Below are 25,867 nucleotides of genomic sequence, written 5' to 3'. Positions count from 1 at the left end.
AAATACTTCACAGAGTCCATCTTAGCCCTCACAAGTAACAATAGCTCTACACCACCTTTACCATAATCAACCACTAATTTGGATAGCAAGAATTTTTCCTTCCCAACCTGTCCCTACAGAAATTATAAAAAATTCCTAAAAAAGCTTAAAACAACACTAGCTGCTGATCAATTGCCTGCAGAATATATCAAAATCTCTGCTAATGCCATCTCATACCTCATACACATCCTTATTAACAGAGCCATCTCAGAATAAAAAGTACCAACAATCTGGAAAATATCACATATTATTTCATTGCATAAAGGATGTAAATCAACAGAGCTAACCAACTACCGTCCAATCACAATCCTCTTATCACCTTTATCTAAAATATTAGAGATATATATTCACTCCCAACTACTAAGCTATCTCTTAACTAACAATCTCCTATCTGATACTCAGCATGGATTCTGGCCAAAACATAGTACAACTACTGCCCTGTTGTCCTTCACTAATACCATTAATCAGCATAGAAATGATGGCAAGGTAGTATCCTCTATCTTTCTTGACCTATCTAAAGCTTTTGATATTGTCTCTCACAATAAACTCTTAACAGCTCTCTCTGATCTAAAACCTAGCCAGTCCTCACTTGCATGTTGCCAGGATTACCTAACAGTACCCAGCAGGCTGTAAAATGGCAACAGAATCTTTCTTCACTTCTACCAGTCACTCTTGGAGTTCCGCAGGGGTCTATCCTAGGTCCTGCCCTCTTCACCCTCTCTACTAACAAACTTCATACTTCTACTCTAAATGCTTCCCTTGTCCAGTACGCAGATGACTCTACTCTAATAGGCACTAGTCCCACACTCCGACGACTTCAAATCATAACACAGCAGTTCTTCTCTTCAATGGAATCTTGGCTAGCCAATGCTTAGCTCATCCTAAACAAAATTAAGCTCAATATTTATATCCACACAACAGCCACAGACCCAACCCCACCCTTTTATATCTCATCAGCAAATAACACAATTATTTCCCCAATATCCAATAATAAACTTCTCAGTATGACAATTGATAGTAACTAAAAATTCGAAGTACATGCAGCTCACTCAACTGAGACTTCTATATCGAAATAAACTATTTCTAACAAACCACACAAAAGCCACCTTTGCTAGAGCTCACCTTGTCTCTACTCTTGTTTATGCATCTCCCATTCTCTCTAGCCTTAAAAAAATCTGACCTAAACAAACTTGACACCTGCTACAATAAAACTACAATGTTTGCCACTGGATCTATGTCTAGATCTCACCATTGCCTGGCACTAAGACAACTAAATTTGTTAGAAATCCCCATCCTCCTAGCCATCAACCAGCTGATAACTGCTCCCCAATTACTCTACCAACCAGACAAAACTCCTGCCCTTCACAACCTCCGTCAGTCCTACTCTACCAATTCAGTTCTTCGTTTCACAAACAAACCACTATTAAAGATCTCTATAGCTAATAACTCAGCTGGCAAATCCCTCTACTCCAATTCCATAGCTAAACTCTGGAATACAGTTCCCCTAAATATCATAACTACAACAAGCACTTCAAAATTCAAAAAGATGCTTAAAATCCATTTATCCAGTTCATGGAAAAGCTCTTGTAATAACTCCAGTTAATTACAGACTGTCTTTAACTTTAAGTCACCCTAGGAAAAGTTATACTAGTCTGCCCTTCATTTTTGAACTCTGTATTTCTAAATTACTTTTCCACCTTGTTGAACTCTGGCTATTTGTATTGTAAAAAAAATGTACTGCAAATCCTTGCAATCTGTAAATATGTTGCTCTATTAATGTAATAATGCTGTACTGTAGGCAATATATTGTAGTACACAGTGACCCATTTTCTTTATTTGTATAAATGTTGTGTTCTTTATTTTATTACTATAACTATGTAAAATCTCTATATCTATTAATGTGGAGCTTTTTTCGCTGGGCCTCTGCTGAAAAAGAAAAATTTGTCCAGTCAGATTTTCAAGGTAAACAAATGTAAAATAAATTTCTATTACTAGTCCCTTCCTTCTTGTGAATCCCTTCTTCTTGTGCCTTCAGTAGGTCTTCATGTAAACTTGCCACTTTTGAATCTACTGGCTGTATTTTCTCATCTACAATATTCCTTAGGAAAGCCCTTCCTTATACCTATCCAATATTTTTATTATCTGACTGCCATGTTGTGTGGAAAACAAATAGCTTCTGCCAAAAGACGGCTCTAATCAGATTTTAAATTGTTCCCCTTGACAAAAATACAAACCAGCTCTTCATTTTTTCTAGAACCTTTCCTTGTCAACATATTCTCTCACAAGCAAAAGAGAGTTGTCTTTTTCTCTTCAATAATTAGCAATTTGTGTTAATTTCTCTCTTTTCTTGTGTTAAAATGTTATGTTCACGTTAGAAATATTTAAAAATCATGTAAGTAAGCTTATAGGTGTTTTTATCCTGCAGTTATAAATGTGGATCATGTGTAACTTAAAATTGGAGCTTTTCTCCCTGGGCCTTTGCTGAAAATGGATTTTACCCAGTCAGACTTTTCCCAGCTAACAAAGACAAACAAATAAATAATAAATAATAAGTTCCTTGAGCCTTTGGAGCAGAAGGCTGTCAGTTCTGTTCCCATACCAGGTAGATGGACAGCTAACACTGCAGTGAAGCATAAGGTGTGCTGTACTTCAGAGAACATCCTTAAATGGGCCACTGCATACTTTAAAGCTGTTTTTTGTCCAGATAAAGGGGTGGAAATGGGAGTATAAGACAGTAAAAAAAACAGGGAAGCAAGCAGAGGGAAACACACAAGGAAATCAGGTTGTTGTTGTTGTTCTTTTGGCTTTTCCTGGTTACGGGTCGCCACAGCGGAACTCCGGTCCGCTAATAATTGGCAGTAGATTTTTACGGTGCCGAGGTGCCAGCTCAAAGCCCAACCTTCAACGAAGGCTTGCCCATTCTACGCATGTCTTTCGAATGCCACTCGACCGCGGGGAGGACATGCAGACTCCACACAGAAGGCACTCCAGCAGAGAATTGAATGGGAGAACCTCTTGCTGTGAGGCAACAACGCTACCGCTGCACCACCGCGAAAACAGGTAAAGAGTAAATATGATGGGGGAGGGGACGGAAAAGTATTTTTTCTGTGGGATAGGCACTCATTTACTTTTTTTAAAGGAGTAAAGAATGGGAATGATGTAAGGAAAGGTGAAGAGTATGCTAAGAGGGTGATGGTAGAGAGCAGGGGCAAACTAAAACACTTGACACAGATAAGACGGACAGGAGAGGTGCTGGCACACTGAGGGAACTGGAGGATAGTACAGTTAGAGACATCACACAAACAATGGAAGACGATAAATAAATAAATAATAAAAATAAAATAAAAATTATATGAATAACTTCCTCAAATAAAAACTTTATTGACTACTTAAGCTTATATAAGACATTGGTGGTCATGTGGTAGCCAAGCCTCCTCAAGCCACCAATCAACATATGAGTTAAAAAAACATAACTCTATCCCATGCATAGCTAATGTTATAAGTCGACCTACTGGATATTTTCTGAAAGTAAAACATGATTTTTTTCATGTCATCCATTATTATAAAAAAATCAGATTTTAAAAGGCTAAAAACTTTTAAATAGTCTACCTTTACTCAAAACATTATTATATACAAAAAACGGGTTCCTAAAAAACAATCGCATCAGATAAAGTCATATAAAGTTCATAAAAGTTAGCGTGATGGAATTATTTTGAAATACATGACAAGTGTACTTTTTAGATAAAAATCTAGTTTTGTGTTTAAAAGTCCTATGTTATTTTTCTCTACCTGGTGAGGGCCTTCAGTTTTACCATTGGGGCTATAGAAATAAAGTCATTCAGATCCGGCCATCATCCCACATTTGGTTTTAATTGCCAATACAGTTCTTTTTGTTCTAGTTTCCTTTGAGCTTCCCAACTACACCCACCGTCTGTCTATGGGTGACAAAAGAATCACCCCGGTGGAACCACCAGTGAGAACAAAAGTGCTCGCAGCCATTGGAGACCCACCAGGGGCAGGGGAGGATAGCATCTCAAGCTCCCATTGATACGGCACTGGGAACTCACCCTAGCTGGCACAGAGGCAAATGTACTGGCTGGCAAGTCTCACTGGGGGTGGGGGTGGTGGATACTGGGTATAGCCACTGTCACTGTCACAGTAGCTGCTGTACAGAAATGGAAAGAGACAGAGAAACAAGGAGACACTGCATGAAATAAACTATGAAATGCTCCTATATTTTACTGATACTATGCTCAAGTATAGCATCAACAGATAAGAAGAACTCATAGCAGTGATTTATATCAAAGTATAGGCAAAGAGTAAGGGATAGGGGAGTGCTATGTAAAAGACTAGCTCTGGTAGAGTTTTTAGTTGAGTTATTTTTTTAGTTTAGTTGAATCTAGAATAGATGCTGCTGTTAAAACTGGAATAATTAGTAAGGCATACAAGATATTTATAAGAATCAATAAGAGGAGGTTAAGAAAGACTGGGAAGAAAGACAAATTATAAAATGGAGAGACAAGAAAGACAAATTATAAAATAGAAAGACATCCCTATGGTTCCCGAATATGCAACAAAGTCCAGAAGGTTTAGGATGTCTGCTTGGAAGTGTGTGCAAAGGCATTTTTATAACCCAAACAGACTTCAGGGAAATTTTCCTCAAGTACATAAATGTTGGAGGTGTGATGGTGAAGAAAGAGGTAACTGAGAATATGTGTAACGAGATGGCAGATTTAAAAAATTCCCTATACAGTTCAGTGTCAGAACTGTAAGCAAGGAAATGACTTGTTTCAGCTGGGACACATGATATGAATTCACTATATAAGCCTTACTAAGTTTAAAGCTATTAGTTGCTAAAAATCAATTACTAGAAAATGGAAATCAAAATATAAGCCAACTATAACTGAAGTACTAAGAAATGTAAAGGAGGTAACATAATTACAGGTGGGATCTATAGAAAAGGGAAGTATCAGATTACATAGGAATAAATGGATTTTGTAGGAATACAAGCAGAGTAATGCTCAGGAGAAGGAGGAAGAGTGGGGTTTAAGGGAAGGCAGGAAATGATTATGTAATACTGGAATAAATAATAGATAAAAAAAGAAAACAGATATGTAATGTATAATGACATTTGTGCTGTAACAGAGACCTGGTTCAAGGCAGCAGAAAGCACCCCTGCACTATCAGACTATAACTCATTCCACACCTTTTGGCCTCAGAACTTGGAATGAAGCTCCAAATGTGGTGGTGCTCCCATATTCATAAAGGATGCACACACTTCCTGACTGGTAGCCCAACATAACACATCAGAGATACTTCAGGTGCAGCTAACATTGGCTAAGACAGTGATTCAGGTCATAGCCTGATACGGGTCCCCAACCATGTCCCAAGACTCACACTCCACGTTCCTAAATATCCTGGAGAATACTGGGCGACTTCAACTTCCACTCCATTAACTGTGAAAACTACTCATGTACCAATAAACTTGTCCAATATTTCCTGGAATTCATTAATTCTAATGCCCTGGACCAGCTTGTTCTTACCCCCACTAGGGGTAGCAACATCCTTGACCTGGTCAATACTAACATGGGTGACCACTGCTCTCTACCAATAGTCAACTCCGCCCTGGTTAGATCCGACCACAAACTAATCACCTTGGAAATCCCCCCCCCCCCCCCGCAAAGGTAACCACCATGAAAAAGTTCTCTAAAGCTAACTTTGGGCTGCTAAAATCAGAGGTGGCTAACTTCACGGCACCTATACAAATGGAGAATAGTTGAATGACCACCGAATCATACACCAATGCACTGTACAAACACATACACAAATGCATGTATCTTGCCATACCCAACAGAACCAAGACGCTCTCCCCCAAAAAAAGGAAGCCAATCTGGTGGTCCCCTGCCATAAACAAACTCTACAACAGGAGGAAACTGATGCGGAATAAGGTGAAGTCTCAAGACTGGAAAAACTCCCTTATCAACCTCAACAAAAGGTTGAGATCCCTCATCAAATCCTCTAAAGCTAGCTATGAAAACAGAAATACAGCAGATAGTAAAGACAATCACAAGGCCTTCTATAGTTATGTAAAGAATCTCCATGGCAATACCCAGATTTGCTCTGAGCTACTGCACAATGGTACCTCCTATACCAAGCCAACAGATATTGCCAATATGCTGGCCAACAGATTCAGTGCCAACTTTACCCCTCTTTCCCCCAAAGGACCAATCACAATACCAGTAGATTGCCAGGCACCCAGTATTACTGCTGCACAGGTTAAAACAGCACTGTCCAAGGCCAAGAATACAGCTTCTATGGGACCTGACAATTTATTTATTTATTTATTTATTTGCAGTTGGTTTACCAGGATAGTCCATTGGGTCAAGATGAACCCGTTTTCAATGGAGTCCTGGGGAGAAAAGCTCCAGACATTTTAGGTTACAATAGGTTCTTAGACATGTTTAGACAATGTAAAAAAAATTGAGTAGACAATACAGATAATAAACAAACAATTACAATTAATTCAACAAGAGTTAAAACTTATATGAGAGGCAGATTAAACAGGATTTTACAATTAAAAATAAGAAGTCATTACATATTGAGTCCTACACTTATGAGGTATAGTGTAGTATATTCTTGCAGATACTATAGTAATAATAATATAAGAGTTATGAGAAATATTAGAGTGAAATCAAGGGTATAAGTAGGAGAAAGGAAAGGAAAAGGAAATAAAAAGGAATAAAAAGGAATACCCAGTATTAGTTATGAGGGGTGGGAGCAAGAGCATTCCCACTGAGATAGAAGATGTGAGTGAAGAGATTTTTTGAAAATAAAATGGTTAGAGGTGATACGGATAGATGGAGGTAGAGAGTTCCAGAGTCGAGCTAGGCCATGTGATAGAAGGTATTTGCCAGGGGGACGGGTTGGTTTATACACTTCTAATAGATTTTGGTTGTTAGACCTTAATATTCTGTCAGGTCTGTGCATTTTAAATACAGAAGACAGGGAGGGACAGAGGGAGGGGTTGAGAATAAGCTTATGTGCAAGGGATAGTTGAGTATAGGTGAGATGACTGGGTAGTTCTAGCCATTTTAATTGTTGGAGAGAGGAACAGTGGTGGGTTGAGGACTTTTGGCTGGTAGCGAATTTTGCAATTTTATTGTAGCAGGAGGAAAGTTGAGTTTTCAGGGAGGTTTGTAGATTAGTTAGAAGTGGAGCTCTGTAGAGAAGGGATGGAATTAAAAAGGAAGTAGAGAGAGTGATTTTAGTGGCCGTTGTAAGATAGTGATTTTGTCGATAGAGCATCCCTAGTTTTTGATGAGTTTTTTTGATATTTATTTGTAGATGGGAGTTGAATTTTAGTTGGTTATCAATTTGGACTCCTAGCAGTTTTGTCTCTGTCACCATTTCTAGTTGAGTGTTATTCTGACTGTTGATAGAGAATGTGTTTGTATTAAAAGTGTTGACTTTAGTGGGGGTGAATATCATTAATTTGGTTTTAGAGGCATTGAGTGCTAGGTGATTTGTTTTCATCCATTGTTCAGTGGTAGAAAAAGCATCCTGAGTTAGCGTTAGGAGTGTTGGGATAGATATGGCAGTGCAGATAATGGTAGAATCATCTGCATATTGGATGATGTTGGAAAAAGGGATCACCTTCTGGAAATCATTTATGAATATGTTGAAGAGGAGTGGACCTAATATGGAGCCTTGGGGGACTCCAGTTGGGGTGTTAAGGAATGAGGAGGTTGCCTTTTTCCATTTTACTGCTTGATATCTGTTGGATAAGTAGCTGGAGAACCAGTTTATTGATGGGGGAGATAGGTTAAGTTTTGAGAGTTTGGTTAGAAGCAGGTTATGTGATATAGTATCAAAGGCTTTAGAGAGGTCGAGTAGAAGGGTAGAGACAATAAGGCCAGAGTCCCTGGCTTTATTTACAGTTTTGAGGAAAGAGAGGAGAGCTGTCATAGTGCTGTGATTTGGTCTGAATCCGTGTTGTGTGGGAGATAGTAGGTGATTATCTATGAGATATGGTAGGAGTTGAAGCTGGATACACTTTTCAAGGAGTTTAGAGATGGGGACAGGATAGCAATGGGACGGAAGTTAGTAACACTGTTATTATTGCCACCTTTATGTAAAGGTATGATAAAGGCCTTTTTCCAGATTTGGGGAACTATGCTTTCTTGGATTGAGCGATTGATTAGTATGCTAATGGGGTATGCAATTGCTTCAGCAGCTATGCTAAGAAAGTAGGAAGGGATATCATCAGGGGCATTGGTACATGGTTTTAGTTTCTGGAGGAGTTTTTGTATGGTAGAAGTGGGTATAGGTTTTAATGAGAATGGAGTAGAGTGTGGAGAGGGGGTGTTGTGGGGTGAAGATGGTGAGGAGGAAGAGGTTGTAGGAGAGGGGTGGATGGTAAAGGGGGTGAAGAAGGTGAGGAGGAAGAGGTAGTAGGAGAGGGGGTGGATGGTAAAGGGGGTGAGGAAGATGAGGAGGGAATGAGAGTAGGAGAGGAGGTGGATGGGAAAGATTTAGTAGTTATGGGTGGGGAGAGGTAGTAGGGGTGGGTGGAGTGGTGGGGGGAGGAAAGGAGGAGAGTTTGAGAGTGTGTTGTTAGAGAAGGAAGAAGTTAATTTGGAGATAGATTCAATGAAAAAGAGTTGAATTGAGTAGCTAAGTCAATATCTGGAGCATTAGGGTCTGGGGTGGGGGAAACAGGCTTACTGGGATTAAGTAGGGTGGAGATGCCTTTCCAGAATTTCTGAGGATTTGTTTTGTTATTGCTTTGGAGAATGGAGAAGTAATTTTGTCGATCAGAGATGATCAGCTTTTTTACCCTGTTTCTAAGTGTTTTATATTCGTTGTGAGTGAGGGGGGTCTTATTTTTCTGGTACTTTGTCCAGGCTTTATCTCTTTGCTTCATTGTTGCTAGTGTATTTTTGGTAAGCCAGGGGGCGGTTTTGGTTTTTATTCTTTTAGTTCTTAGAGGAGCATGGAAGTCTAGTAGTTTTAAGAATGTGGTGTTGAAGTGGGCAACAGCATTATCTAAGGGTAGTGTTTTTAGACAATTCCAGTTTATTGCTTTTAGGGAGTTATTAAAGGTAGATGGGTTAAAGTTTTTATGATTACGGATTGTAATATAGTTTTGGGTGCGGTGTGGGAGTAGGGGGAGCCGTTGAGTGAAAGTGGGTATGTGGTCACCAAGTGGATCTGGAAGAGTTCCACAATATCCCTGGCTGTGTTCTACATGAACTACAGTGTGAACTGGCACCTCAACTGTGTGCCCTGTTCAATCACAGCACCTCAGGCTTTGTCCCTACCGAATGGCACACTGCTACAGTCATCCCTCTCCACAAAGGAGGAGCGACTACAGACCCTGAGAACTATCACCCCATTAGCCTGACGAGTCTGATATGCAAAGCTATAGAACGCATTATCATGGACCTAATAAACAAGGATATAGGAACCTCCAAACTCTGGACCCCACATAGTTTTGTGAAGGGTAGATCATGCCTGCTCAACTTGGTCAACTTCTTTGAGTCAGTTACCAGAGCTGTGGATGAAGGCAAGGTGGTTCATACAGCCTACCTTGATCTGGTCAAGGCCTTTGATACCATTCCCCACTCAGGAATCATAGAAAAACTCACTAAGCTAAGCATCAACCCCTATATCACTAGGTGGGTTGCGAACTGTCTCACAGACAGAACCCACAGTGTGAAAGTAGCTGACTCCAAGTCAGACTGCTGACTAGTCACAAGTGGAGTCCCACAGGGTTCAGTCCTGGGTCCTCTCCTGTTTGGTATCTACTTCTCTGAAGTCCAGGCCAACACGAAGGGACTCTGGCTGACAAAGTTCAGAGATGATTGCAAGTTGGGAGCTATTATTAACTCCCCAAGTGATGTTGACATCCTACACAATGGCCTCACTGAGACCAACAACTGGTGCCAGAACCATGGCCTTAAGCTCATTGCCAAAAAATGTGTCATCATCCCCCTTTGGGAAAAACTCGGTTCCCACAAATTACCACATCAATGGTAGTCCACTGAACACAAAAGGCATTATAAGAGATCTGGGAACACAGGTTGACAACAACCTCTCTTTTGATCACCACATTGCCACTGTGGTCAGAAAGTCCTTCTGTGTGGCACATCTTATTACTAAGGGTTTTGCATCCAGGAAAAAAGAGGTCACTGTCTCGCTCTACTCTTCCCTCATTAGGCCAATCATTGAGTACAATGTCCCATTTGGCATGTACCTCACTAGACACCTGCAACAACTGGAGAGGCCACAAAAGTAGCTCAGAAAGAGGATCCTGGGTCTTAAACACTTGTCCTATATGGATAGACTCAAAAAACTACAACTAATCTCTGTCTCATATCGTCTACTTAGAGGAGATCTCTGCTTGACTTACAAAGCCATGTCTGACTCAGCTCTGTTAGAAATGCCACATCTAAAGAAATCCCAATCCATCCACACCACATGTTCCAAAGACCTCAACCTCATTACCACAATCAACAGAACGTACTAGAGGGACAAGTCCATAACCCAGAGATTGCCCATGCTATGGAATAAGCTTCCCATACATATCAAGCAGAGCACCTCGCTGACCCTCTTCAAGAGAAATCTCGATGAGTGGATGGGAAATAGAAAATTCACCCCGGGGATAACTCCACTGACTCTACTCGACAGAAGCACTGGGAACTAAGGTCGGATGGCAAGATGCCAGGGTAATCCTATGGCTAGGCTTGTAAAGGCCCCAGGGCCATTAGCCTAGTACACACCTATGAACCTATAATGCATGAACTTCATGTTTTTAACTTGAAAATGTTAATATGGTTTGTTTAATTTCCTATTAACATATTTTGGCCTATGTCTTAAGTGATATTTTAGTATAGGTGTTTAAAACAAAAAAAACACTACAAACAAACAAATAAATAAATAAACAGAACCCAAGTGAACGGCATAACTGTACTGTGAACAAGAATAATAATGGAGGCTGTACTACTATCTATACTGCCTGTGATGGACATGCGTATTCCAGCTACTATACCTACAAAGTGTTTACGCATATCACTCTGTTGGTATATGTCCTAGTGACTTTATGTACCTAGCAGTTAATATAATCCTTGCATGTGTGCAAAGGCATAAACTGAACTGGTGACTTCACAGTTTACCCGACTAAGTTATGTGCCATGCTCTCTAAACTACAGTCAGGTCATTAACAAAAGAAGCAGAAATAATTCACACAGTACAGTTTACAGTTATGCAAGCACTGTTATGAAAAGTGAAGAAGTTTAATAGTACTACAGAAGGAATATCATTACACTATATAAACTGAATGGTGTACTTCTCCCTGCACTGGGAAAAGTCCTGCATTCTCCTCCAGCATAGGAGACAATTCTCAGCAACAGCCACTTAAGCTATGTATAAAGGTGACGCATCATCAAGTTAATGCCCCACAGGTAAAAAATAAGAAAATTATTCTACAACAACTGCAGAGAATACTTATAATATATCTCAGGCACCCTGACCTCTCCTTCCAACATGCTAGGAAGGTCTGGATTTCACCGATGCAGATCACTGTAGTGGTTCCAGTACTGCTCAACAAAGTATGTCTGTGGCACCTCTACCAGCCCTGGTGAGACAGTGTCAGGCATTCTCCTTATACTGGGGCTCCTCATACGAGCCCACAAGCAGATGTGACTGGCAGTCCCTGAGCAACAAGTACAGGAAGATCTTTGATTCCTTAGAATACCACTGGGGCTCCCTGCAATATCATTGCCACTGGAAACCATGGCCATATTTCAGGTCTCATACCAGGGAATCATGGCTGGCATCGTACAGTTACAACTGTTTCTTGTTTCACCAATTGGCATGCAACACACGGTACCTCAGTAGTGCAACCTTTAATAGAGTGCAAGACGGCCTGTGCAAATAATTACAGAGGTCCAAATGTGAGAGAACATATATGAAGCATATGCATGCAAGTAAATATGTCTTATGTCTTATGGGTTGGGAGGGTGGCCTAATGGTTAAGGTGTTTGCCTTACAAACACAAGGTACACGGTTTGAGTCTCACAAGGGATAATTGGCTAGGCTTAAAATAGCTCGCAAGGGCAGTTAGCCTAGTACTAATCTATGAATCTATGTGGAGTAACACATCCATTGACTGCAGTTGTATAATAAGAAGGATTATGTGCCCTTGACCCAGACAGATACTCATATGCATGCAAGACAATGTGAATGCCTCTTAGAGTGGCGACAGTCTAGTTGTGATGCTTAGTTTAAGTGATTCTGAAAGATTCATAAGGTGAACTCTCATAATCATCATGCCTGAATCTTTTTGATATAAATCCCACAGGCTGCACAGACCCTCACTGTGTTATGGAAGAAAACATACTGCGTCATTATTGATATTTGCTACACCTGTATGAAAGCTACTTGTGAAGAAGGAAAACAGCATCACTGCCTGTGTGAGGTAGGTTCTACTATTTACTAAGCATTGCTTTTGCTACAGAGTCTCCTAAATATGTTCCTTGTACAAATGTGCGAAATTTGTGTTTTGAAAATCTTAATACCCTTTTTAACCTACTGCTGCATTAGCAGGGAAAGCAAGACAGACATTAGAAATCTAACAAGAATGGTAACTACAGACACTCCACGTAGGGAATATGTAAGCCAACATTTATAGGTGTCATACTAACATTTTTTGTTTGTAAAGTGACATTGCACTGCTCAGAACAAGAGCTTTGTGCATGTGTAAAGAATGGGGTCTGCTATTGAGCTTACCTGCGACTGATAAGAGTACAGGTGGGACATATATAACTAAGTTTGATCAGCAAAACTTAGCAAGCATTATGCTATGCTGTGCTGGCTTGTATGTCAAGTGTTATTATTATTAGTATTTTTTTATTGTATTTTTAATGAAGTGGGGGTTAGGGGAAAGTAGTAATCACATAGCTGCAGTACCATAGCTGAACATGCTCTGCAGCTCAGAGGATGGTGCCTACTGGGGTCAGCATACCGCCACTGCTTTCAATGATGATGGCTGAACTTGCCTGCAAGTGAAGCATAGTGGTATACTGGTATCTAGATTTTCACAGAATGTCCAGATTTCTGCCTCATATTTTTGGTTTGTTCCTCATAAAATTTGTGGTTTTCTGGGAAATCCCCGAGGACTGAAGCCACTAAACAATGACACACATTTGAGTTTAAGGCTTCAAAGCCTTAAGAAAATGCAAGCTAACACAAAGCCTGTTATTAAAGAAACTTTCTAAGTTTATAAGAGCAATATTTAAAATCTGTCCCTATCCCCCCCCCTCATTATTTTAGGCTTTGTTCAGATTTCTGGGGCTAAGAGATATTCTTGAGAGGGTTATTTGCCTGTTTGTAGGTGGTTGCTCTGTTCTGTTGAAGGAGAGGGGTTGGGGGTAGTTGTTTGGGAGGGGGACACAATGGCTGTAGCTGTGACATATATTCATGTACACCAGTCTGTCAACCTATTATCTTTAGATACTGACATGAGAGTGACAGATGCTGAACAGTGCACTGCAGATGGTGTTAAAGGAAAGGCAATGCTTACTAGTATAGCCACACATTGTAGTCCGTCTCCTCATAAATCTTATGTCTGGCAAAGAAAGACACACATAAATGCAAGTACTCCAACATGGAGAATAAAATGTTCCTGCATGCTCTTCATCTCCATTGCTAATGGATGTTCAGCCAAGAGAATTCTAACCAGCCCTACCAGGACTGTGGGTGGCATGAGAGTTACAGATCCATGCTATTGGTGACCAAGACCAAACTAAGAGTAAATCAGATATAATTAGAGACATTATTAGAAATGCACATAAGCATACTGCCCACATTGCATGTGAGGCAAGGGTGATGGGAGGCAACCCACTGATCAAACTGCCATTGACTGAGATAGGGGAATTTCTTGCTACTCTCTATAGGAGATCAAACTCACCACTTCCCCATAGTGGAGTGTTTGTCTGGTTACTGCCTGTGAAATTCTTAGGAGAGGCAGCTCCTATGGACAGGAGTGTGCATAAGATGCCTACAGGTCTTCTATGAGTGCCCTTGACCTGTCCATAGGCTAAGCCACAGTGCTGCAACAGTTATACTCACACACACAGATTGACATACAACACACACACACACACACACACACACACACACACACACACACACACACACACACACACACACACATCATGGCAATGGCCCCTCTCAGAATATTTTGCAATAAGCCTCTTCCACTTTAGAAACACTGCACAAAGTTATTTTCAGTTACAACAGTGCACATACATTTACAGGTGGAAGACATTGCATACTCATGTTCCTGTCTCCGCCTGTAAAAATAGTGATAACTGTGCCCTGCCTTTTGTACATTATTACTTGTGTTGCTTATGCCTCATACACAGTGTTGCCAGTGTATGTATGGGTAAGCACAGTCTGATTGTAGGTTTGTATGCATCACTTTTACTGTAGTGTATATGCTTTACTATGCTTTACTATGGCCCAAAGGTGTGACCATTCACTGCTTCTTGCCCAGTGCCACTGTGTATTGTGCCTGCTTTTGCCTGGCATGGTCCCCCAATGACTCATCAATTAGGTCACCCTCCACTGCCTGGTGTGAAAGCACATGTTCCTCCCTGCTGCAACTATTTTCTCAATATTACGTTCTGTAGCACTGCACATACTAAGAAGATCTTGGCAAATTTCCAGGATCATACAACTGGGCAATACTAGCTACATCAAAGCACCAAAAGTGTGCTTTAAGCAGCCCAAACATCCTTGACAATGACCCAGGTTTCTGACAGGACAAGGTTGCACCCATTATCTGTTACAGTGTGTAGACTTTTGATAGGTGTCATCAACCATGGCTCCAAGTAATATCTGGTAATAAAATGCCCCTGGAGGAAGTAACACCTCACAAACCATTGATACAAGTCATATATGTGCCATATGTGGGTGTCATGGGTGTTGCCTGGGTAGCTTGCAGACATATTAGCTAATACCCTGTGCATGACAGACCACCTAGTGGTTGATGAAGTGGTAAACTTTACAATTCACATGCCGTCTTCCCAGCTCAACTGATGGGGCCTTTATTTCAATATGGTTGCAGTCTATGTCCCCCATTATGACAGGGAAACAGGCTATACTGTAAAAGTTCCTCATGGTGTTTTCTTTCTCTCTCTGTCCTGCGTGGTGCAAGGAAACCACATATGGTCCCCCAAATGCTGCAGCACAGTATCAAGGAACTAGTGGAGTATCCTTCAGGCAGATGACTGGGATACCTCCACTATGTCCACTACTGGTTAATGTAAGATCCCACTAGTTAGCATTTTCAAAGCCACAAGTATCTTAGTACCCACTGGGATAGGTAGCCAATGACTCCCACAGGCTTGCAGATGAGGGCAACACACATAAACCAGTTCCAGTATGGTGACTCTATCTACATAGTACCTGTCTATAATGTTGGTGTTGTGATGTGAAGGTCATGAAATATTAACAGCAGTTGGATAATACAGCACCTCCAAGGCTGACAAAGTGCAACACCATTGTTAATAGTGACAATAAAAGCCTGTTGGGCATATACATATGTTAAGGTTGTGGCTACCCTGACATAATTCCACTACTTCCTTGCTGAAACATCAGGATTATTTGGTGATCTAACTCACTAGTGGTGGCTCTTCACATTGTAGAATTTTTTATGCTACTGAATTGTTCTGTCATATTGTTTCTCCACATTTTAATTATGTCTCTCATTACTGTGTCTCTATACCACCATTAGCAATACAATAGCAGCAACCCTGCTGATCAGCTTCTCCCAATTATGTTTACTGAGTTTCTCTATCACACACACACCCTGCGCATGGTCACTCATTGCTCACAACTCCTGGCCACATTGCTGCAATTATTTCTGAAAAATTCAGCCTTGGCCTTGTATGTCTGTGTTCCTTATTTATGATTTTTGCTTTCTTAGCTCAGGACATACCCTAAAAGTGTTTTCGGACCAGTGTAACAACCTGGTTAACAAATGGTAAATAAATAAATACTTGATCAGTCTTTGCTAAGTACAACTGTCTTTCTTGTAATAAGATTTAGTACTTGGTACTCATAAGACTAAAGGATTCACTACTGTTCATTTTTCCATGTCGCTGTGCTGCTTCTATGCCCAGACTCATTGGAACAATAGTAAAGACTTCTGATTGACTGAAATGCACAGCCTAAGGACAAAATTATGCAACTTCTGAAATGTAAAAACTAAATTTATCTAGAAATACAGCCTTACAACACTGTTGCATTAATAATTAATATGTATTATTAACTACAATACAGTACAAATAATATAAACAGTGCTAAAGCAAAAAAGCAACATCAAGGATACACAGCAATGGCAATGTAGCCCGTAGGAATAAAAAATAAACATGTAAACCCACTGTAGACAGCTATTTCTCATCTAAACCCTAATAACATTTTTAAGTAACAGAAGTGGTGAAAGAGAAAAAAACTGTTTTTTTACAGCCTTAGAAAGATGCATAAAACTGCAGAATTAATGACACATAAACACCTTTACTGGATAAGGTTTTATGACCCCCTCCTGATATGCTATCCATCCTATATATTGACATTCATGCTGTATACAGCTGAAGAACACATACAGGATACAAGACAGGTACAAAATAGAACTGAAGACTTCTTTTAATTTCAAAGTACATACATCTGTACACTTAAATGTAGCTAAGAACTTTAAAGTGCAGTTTAAACTCACATTGTTTCTGGCTGAGTCTGGCTGCACAGGATCTTCTGCAGCCAGTGCAATGCTGCTCATTGCAATAACAAAAAGAATGCACATCTCAAAGTAACGCAAGTTTACAATGTAGTGACAAGCTCTGCGGAATCTAGAAAATAAAAAAAGCAAAAATTAGTCGTCAGACTAGAAGAGCTCTCAAAAACTGTTAACTCTGTCTCAACTGACATTATTAACCTGTAAATACAAACTCAGGTCAAATATGTTACTGAACTTGTAAAATTATAGAAACTACACATCACATACGGGTTTATGGTAAAGCAAAAATTAGTCGTCAGACTAGAAGAGCTCTCAAAAACTGTTAACTCTGTCTCAACTGACATTAGTAACCTGTAAATACAAAGTCAGGTCAAATATGTTACTGAACTTGTAAAATTATAGAAACTACACATCACATACGGGTTTGTGGTTGACAGAATGAACATGGAACTGTAGGGGGGCATTGGTTTGGGTCCATCTTCACCATGGTCATCTTCTTCCTCTTCTTTCTTTTCTTCCTCCTTCTTTGGCAGTGGATCTGGATTTGCATTTTTGTTAACTGCAGAAACAAGAAACATTTTTTTTAAATAATGCCAAAGTAATTACTTTAAATTAACTTGTTATGTTGCTTTCAAAAGAAAAAAAATCCAAATATGTTACACAACTTGTAAAAGCTAAAAAAGCCATATTCAAACAAGCTTTGATTATCAGAGACCACTTGTGTACCTCTTCTGCATCTAAGTCATAGAAAAAATTGAACTAAGCCAAGGTTCACCCTATAAGAGAACTGAGAATCCATATTTCAGTGAACCACACAACTGTAGCAATCAGATATAACAAGGCATAATAGGTATTGATAGAAAACAACAAAAAAAAAATTACACTTTATTTTGGTCATGCTCTACTGTCACCATTTAGCCTTATTTATGAATCTGCAGCAAGTTCTCAAGCCATTTCACTTGCTGAGAATGGCAAGGTCTGGGCCAAGGCATGCCCATATATGGTATCATAAGATGGTAAAAGTTAAGTGCAGCTGGCCTTAGTAAAGACTAACTTTGTCAGTAACAGATAAGATGTAGAAAGTTTCACAGAAACTCTGGAATGTTGCTTCACCTCTGGAGAAACTCATATTGGAAGGCGTCTGTAACTAAGGCACATGTGCAGATAACACAGTTGTGGAAGCTAACTTACCATAACACTAGATGTTCAAAAAGGTCACTGTTGCAGTAGCCTTTAATTATATAAAACATATTCTGCCAAGGATCAGACATTCATCCAATTCACAAAAGATTTAGGCACCTTCCGCATGCACCTTATATCTGCTCAAGGACACAAGCATGCTGGTATTAAAGATAAATGAACTCCAAAATTCAGTGCTTTCTTGCCCCTTAAGAGGGAGGCTGAAACCCAGTGTCTAAAAAAAATAACATATAAAGTACAAAAAAATGTCATGTTGGGAGCACAAATAAATAAATCCAACAAAGTAGACAATGTAACAGACATGAGCACAAAGGACACAGATACTGGAAATGTGTTTATTCAGAACAACAGTTGCACACAAAAAGTAAGAGCTTTCACCACTGGCTTCTTCAGACCAAAATAAGTCTTAATTTTCGTCTGAAGAAGCCGATGGTGAAAGAACGTAACCGTTTGTGTGCACCTGTTGATCTGAATAAACACATTTCCAGTATCTATGGTCCTTTGTGCTCGTGTCTGTTACGTTGTCTACTTCATTGGATTTATTTATTTGTGCTCCCTATTTGACAATGGGACATTTATCCCTTGGGATATTTTGTGGATTTGTTTGACAAAAAATGTCATGTCAGAAAACAGAAATGTTACAGAGACACTACCCCAGCCATGGGAAGACATGAAAATAAAAACAGGGAAGTGAGGGGAGTGCTATAACAGTTATCTGTTCATCTATTGTTATGTTAAGTTATCTTACACAATTGTACTACGCTCCTCATTAGATCACTGTTGCAGTAGCCTTTAGCTATATGGGGCAATTACCAAAACTATGGAAAGAAGGGTGGAGTTAGTAGGGCCACAGTCCATAAGACCCTGAGAATAACTGTAGAAAAACCCGTTGAGCTCTAGAAAAGTTTTTATAACACTTAGTAAAAGCATGTTCTGATGAATAGCTCTAGAGTGCCTTCTTTCTAAAAGGCCCCAGAAGTAGCCATACTCCAGTAGAGTGATCCTTGACATTCTGAAGAGTTTTTTTTTTTCATGGTAAGTATAATAGAGTTGAACAGTCTGAAACAAAGAGGTGAAAATGCTTTGTTTGGAAACTAGCTATCCTTTTTTTCTTGTCATAAAAGGAAATAAAAAGTTGGTCTGACATACTGAAATCCTTAGTCTTGCCCAGGTAATTCTGAGTTGCCTGTGGACATATATGGTAAGAAGAATTCTGTCGCTCCTCTGTTTTTGGGATTAAGGAAAAACACAGGAAGATGAATACTTTGGTTTCAGGTAAACTCAGAAACAACTTTGAAAATGAAGTAGAGTTGGTTTTAAGACTCATCGTTCTTATGGAAAATCAAAAAGGGTTGAAAAGACACGACGGCCTGCAGCTCAGATATTTGCTTAGCTGAAGTCAGAGCAATAAGCAAAGCAGTCTTCTGATTAAGACATTTCTGGAAAGAAGAGGCTACAGGTTCAAAGGGAGATACAGTTTCCTTTTCAAACACAAAATTAAGATCCCAGATGGAGCCACCTGTTTTCTAGGTAGTTTTAATATGTAAAACCTCTTTAAGAACTGTTTGATTTGGAATAAAGTAAAAAGGGTGAAATTAATGTCAGACAAGTAGAAATGACTGAAATGGGCACTTTGTTAAAAGTGTAAGACAGGCCTGACTTGAGCAATTTCCACACATAATGGAGAACCACTGCAGCACCATACATGACATGGATTGTGGTCTCTATTACAGCACCAGCTTGAACATTTCTTCCATTTGGCAAAATATGATTTCCTAGTAGCAGATTTTCTAGCCTCCACTACATGTCTCATGTCCTCTGAAAAAGGTGCCTAAATAGAATCAAAACTCTATCATCCATGCAGTCAGGTAGAGGTTGAGAGTGTTGGGCTGTTCTATGTGGAGTATTGCATGTACCTAACAGTAACTTAAGTCTTTGGTATACTGGCTGGACGTTCGGGTCACCTAGGCAGGGAACTACCTCATGTTATGAATATTGGAACATGGAAATAGAAGGACATCCTTATATACCCTATCCACTCTTTATTCCTCTAAAATTTTCCTGACAGACTGTCCCTTGACCTTAATGAATAGGTCCAGTCTGTCAGGAAAATTTTAGTAACTGCCTCTGGTCAGGTGCGTGAAAAGGGAGGAAGTACAATTGTGTAAGAACCTCCCATAACAGTATATGTTTGAAGAGATCACTGTTGCAATATTGCTGAGAACTGGGATGTATCCTCCCAAGGGTACTATATATCCATTCAGTTTACAAAAATGTAGACACCTTCCTGATATGCTGTACATCTGACCTATGACATCCTCACAAGATTATGTGCTGGTACATAAGGGACATATAGGCACAAAAATCCTCAGTTTTCCTGTCCCAGGAAAACATTTGTCTGAGGATAGTACTCTACTAAAAGGGCCTCATATATAAAGAGGAATAAAGAGTGGATAGGGTATATAAGGATGTCCTTCTATTTCCATGTTCCAATATTCATAACATGAGGTAGTTCCCTGCCTAGGTGACCCGAACGTCCAGCCAGTATACCAAAGACTTAAGTTACTGTTAGGTACATGCAATACTCCACATAGAACAGCCAACATTGGCCATAAAAGTGACATCTGCACATACCATCCTCAGAACTTCTCTGCTGCCAGTCCGAGCAACAGTTGCCACTGTTCGTCTTATCGCCAAATGTTTTCTACAATTCAGATAAGTGTCCTGTTGGGGAAAACCTTTACTGTGCTTTTGCTACTGCATGCTTGTTAGAGGTTAATGTCATCCAAGAAGGGCCAGTGCCACTGTGGAAGACAGATACCACACAAAGAGAACCACAACCAGTGTCTTTCCTGTCTGGGTTCCAGTCATGACTACCAGGCCTGTACCATCTGTCAGGTGTTCGTCCCTAAAATAAAGGCAGTCTTCTGTCTGCCTTTAATATATATCTTGAAAACCAGAGATGAAAGTGACTAGCACTATGTATGGAAGGTACTCCAGGTCCGTCGGGTGACCTCCCAAAGAAAAAGGTGAAAAGGGTAAGGACTTAATCTTCATCTGTGCTTCTGATCCTGGATGTCCTTCTTGAGGCTGGTGAAGGCCCAGAGGTATGTAGGGTGCCTGGTCCTCCTCCTTTGGTGGGTACTGATTTAGAAGCTAGTAGGGAGGGCTCCTTCAGCACATCCACACAGGTATCGCAGATGTCCGTTATGGATCTTAAGTGGGGAACCCTGTCCTGTTCTTTCAAATGTTCCTCGTAGTACCTCTCTTGCCCCTTCCATTGAGGTTTTGCCGACGTTGGGTCCAGAGCCTAGGCCTATGTCAGCCCTTCCATCCCAGCCTAGGGTAGGCCTTCCTCTCAAGAGGAAACACAAACAGAATCATGTGTCTCCCACAGAAGCCTTTCCCAGACTTGCAAGCCTTTTTCCAAGGGATCTTGAATACCTTTCTGGTACTTAGGCCTTCCACTTTAAAACAACCTACTCCAGCATCTCCTATTTCCCCTCCACCCAGAAGTACATCTGCTGAACAAGAGGCCTCTGAAAGAGATGAATCATCTTCAGATGACTCCCTGGCCTACTCCACTCAGACTCTCCTCTGAGTTATGCCTCCCCTGAAGTTGATTCCAACGGTGGAGATTCTCCTGAAGAGGATATTACACTTGGAGAAACTATCTCCAGAATAAGGGATTTTTCAAGTGGGAAAGCTCACAGGTTTCAGAAATACAAAAGAAGTACTATGACCTCTTACAAATAGATTTTCCTGACCTCTCAGCCATTCCACCCATTTTGTCAGCTTTCAAAGATGCCTTTCTTGCAGCATCCAAAAACCCTGACTCACAACTTCCTGCTCCTAAAGGCCAGAAAGGTTCTATAAAGTTCCTGAAGACAATGGCTACCTGTACAAATGATCTCTTGCAGATCGAGCTATGATCTCTCTCTCTTTCTGCTGATAAAATAACTAAATTACTGCCCTCCACCAACCTCCTGTCCTCAGATAAGGACAGTAAAATGATGGAGAGAAATGGGAAAAAGGTCTACACCTGTTCTACTCTGGCTTTTAGGGCCATTAATTATCAGACACATGCCTATGTATGTTCTGGCCCTACTTTCAGAGGCTTCTAAACTGCTGACAGATCTCCCAAGTGCTGCAGCAAAATCCCAGCTTTCTTCCCTCTTGGCAGTTTCCTCCCAGGTTACCAGGTATTCCATAAAATGCAGTTATGATTCAGCTGAGGTGTCTGCAAGAACAGCAACATCTGGTTCTGTCCCCAGGAGATATTCCTGGCTGAGATTGCAGCCTTTGCCTGAGGATTTCAAGGCAAAACGTATGGATGCACCATAGGACAATATCACTCTAGTTGGTTCTAATCCTGCAGCCCTGTTCAAATTCCTTCAAGACAAAGGAAAAGAACTTTAGGAAATTAAACATATTTTTGTTTCCCCAGTTCCTAAATACCATAGGAACCACCCTTCTAGACCTAATTTTGTAAAGAAAAAGACCTGCGCTTGTTTCCAACAAAACAAGAATGGGACACATGGGCAGATGCCTCCTAGATCTCAGCCAGCATCTGCTCAAAAGGCCCTCTTTCCAGACAAGCCAGATAGTCTGGGACTATCTGACTACTTTGTCAGAAATTCCTCCTTCCCATCTACTTTGTCATTTCCTTTCAAAATGGACAAGCATTACCACAGACAAATGGGTCCTGTCTATTGTGCAGGGAGGTCATTACATGACTTGGAAAACCACTCCTCCCTTCATGGGGATTCCAACCAAATAAGCAATCTATACCTTTAATAGTAAAGATACAATCCTACCAGCCGAAGGAGTTGATTCTGACAAAACTGTGGCAAAAGAACAAAGTACTAAAAATGGGAGAGAGTTTTTGTGGAGTATAGTTACTCATTCTACTCCAGGTAAAAGAGGAGTAAATGTATTCCACTCTTCAGGGAATGTCGAGAAGCAGGCATGAGATTCAAACTGCTGTACTCAGATATCTTCAAAATATTCTTCCCTGGAAAGGATAAAATACTTTTTTGATGAAGTACATGCTAAGGAGGAAATGCAAAAGTTTGTCCAACAAAAAGTGAGCTGTGAAACAGAAAGAGATTTGGTAATAAAGACCACAGAGAGACTCTGCCAGTGAAAATGTTTCCAATCTTTCAATGGAAAATGCTGGAGAGAAGGAGGGGAGCACGAGAGTTGACTAGAGAACTCGAGAGTAAATTGGAACTGAAGCAGAGACATGGTCTTGGAGATGGGGATGAATAAGAATAAAACCAGTAACTTGGAAATTGATAAATATGGGTTACAAAGCAACAATTATATTTATGAAATATGAAAGATACAAGAAAATCTGGAAATACTGGACCTTTTTGGATATGTGTGGGACTCTAAAGCATATGTCCTACTTTATGTCATTAATGTTTGGAAAAATACTTAGGGGAGGGGAAGAGGAGGGAGAAATGTAACTGTAAGTAAACCAAATTATTTTCTTAATAGTACTATTTTTATAGTGTATGATTTTCTTTGCATGTCATAAAGTAAAGTTTTCCCAGTTATTTTTAAGGGTAATGGGGATAACCATTGCAAACAGGTGCTTCTTTGTTTCTTTCTCCTTTCTTCTCTCTCTTTCTCCTTGTTCAGTTCTAAGAAATGTAGGCATTGCAATGTAAAAAAAGGAAGAAAAAAAGTCTAGTTAAAAGAGCATGACAAAAGTAAAATATAATGTGCTTTTCTCATTCTTACATAGGTGAATGACTGGATTAAGGCCATTAGCTTGATTTAGTAACACTTTTTAACATACAGCAAGTAAATGAAAAAGAATATTGAATATTATAATTTTTTTCAGCAAATAAATGCATGCTTAGTAGCAATTCTGTATCTGTACCTTGTGTCTCCATAAGACTGCGGTGGTGGTGCTGCAGTAGCGTTGTCTCCTCACAGTAAGACGTTGTCCCGTTCGATTCTCAGAGGGTCTTCTGTGTGGCGACATGCGTGAATGGGTGTTCCCTCGTTGAAGGCTGTGCATCAGGCCCGGCAAGTTGGCACGTAAAAATCTACTGCCAATCATTAGCGAACCGCAGTTCTGCTGTGGCGACCCCTAACAGGGAAAAGCTGAAAGACTCAACAACCTTGTGTCTCCATAGGGACAATTTGATAAAGAAAAACTGACTACACTCTGATAAAGAGAAACAGGCTACCATCTGACTATGAGAAACTGGATGGGAAAAAAAGAGAAATTGGCTAGCAGCTAATGTTCTCTGAAAGTATTCAGGTATCTTTCCAGCTGGGAAAGCTATAAAGATATGACAAAACTAGACAGCACTTGCTAGAAGCAAAGGCTGCACCGTGTGTCTTAGCATGTATAACCTATAACCTGAATAATTGATATAAAGGGCGGGAAATTAAAGTATATAAGTGTATTACAATGAATACTGTTTGTTCTGATGAAATCTACGATTTGTAGAAGAAAGCGCTCAACAAATTGTTTTATTAAGTTATAATAAATAAGTGGTTTTACATTAAGTTTGGATCCTGTCACAGTTTTTTCTTTTTGGAATCATATTGTGGTTACAGTCGTTGGGGAAGTGTTTGGATTTCTTGAAGTGTTTGCTTGAGATTGTCGTTTGTGCCATGGATTCCACTGACGAATTGCCCTCTATGTTTTTGCCAGTAAGGAGAGAAGAAGTGCATAAAATTCACTCTGAACTGGCTATACTTAAGGGGGAGATCACTCGACTGCTTGAACTGATGACACCGTCTGCTACTTTGTACAACAACGTGCCTCAGGGGAATGTAACACCACGGTCGGAAACCAAAAGTGGGAGTTCCGTGGATATACCTAATGGACAGCGTGGTATGGAGGACAAAGAAACTGTAGTAAACACAGCCTCTAATGGGAATGGAGCCCTAAATCTAAGTGACAATCTGAATTGTAAATCTACAGATTTTGGCAATGTTTCGGAGGACGTTTATTTAATCTCGGGGGCTAAACCGAAACGCCTACCACCCACGAGGACATATGCTACTCAAGTGGGTTTGAAAGCGGTTATAGACCACGGCAACAGTGGCAATGCTCGGTACAAGTTTCCGGACTATGGTAACTCAAAACCTAGTAATAATGTGAATGATTTAGACAATTTTTTGAAACTGTCTTATGATTTTAAGAATATCAGCCACAATAGAGAAAATATGAATGGAAGTTATGAGAAGCATGGTACACTAAAGGATATCATATACAGTTTTGTTAAAAAAATTGAATGTAATTAAGGCATTACAAATGGGCAATTTATATTTACGAAAATGTATTGACAGTGGTATTATACCAATGGGTTTGCGTTTTTTCAAGCAACCCATGGGTGTTGAACTTAATGAAACAAATATACAGATTTGTAACCAAATGTTTGATAACTTTGGTAAACAGTTTATGGAGTTTATAATAGCTTGTAATGACAGTAAGCTTAGTTTGGTATTGAAGGAAGTGGAGGAATTGAATATTTCCATAACTAATGATTTATTGTACCCGCAATGGGAGAATCTACATGCTAAGCAGTTTCAGTATGCGGAAAGTAGTTGTAAAAAAATGTTTGATAGGAAATGTAAAAAGTACCTAAGAGATTTGAGGCAATATGAAAGTCATACTGCCTATAAATGGAATAATATTAATCATCACAGAAATGACAATGGTATGAGTGGAAGGGAACCAATGAATGATGATTATGGTTCTGAATATAGAAGGGAAAGGTTACATACTGATGATTTTTTGGAAAAGCGAGACCATTGGAGGGGGAACACCAATCAGGGAAACCAACAGTGGAGACAGGGGGG

At 40.0% G+C, this 25,867-nt stretch overlaps 1 protein-coding gene across 1 annotated transcript in view; it reads right to left on the bottom strand.

The window, feature by feature from the left end:
* CACNA1A (calcium voltage-gated channel subunit alpha1 A) overlaps positions 1 to 25,867 on the bottom strand; it is a 3,713,953-nt gene that overhangs the window by 1,874,364 nt on the left and 1,813,722 nt on the right. The window contains exons 18-19 of the mRNA XM_044082385.1: positions 17,258 to 17,396; positions 16,820 to 16,949 (exon numbers count right to left, since the gene is read on the bottom strand). Of these exons, the coding sequence (XP_043938320.1) occupies positions 16,820 to 16,949; positions 17,258 to 17,396 (269 nt within the window). The remainder of the gene's footprint in view (positions 1 to 16,819; positions 16,950 to 17,257; positions 17,397 to 25,867) is intronic.

This window comes from Protopterus annectens, chromosome 9.part0, assembly GCF_019279795.1.
Source record: "Protopterus annectens isolate FY-2018-M chromosome 9.part0, PAN1.0, whole genome shotgun sequence".
Taxonomy (NCBI): domain Eukaryota; kingdom Metazoa; phylum Chordata; order Ceratodontiformes; family Protopteridae; genus Protopterus; species Protopterus annectens.
This window is presented reverse-complemented; position numbering and strand designations above follow the sequence as displayed.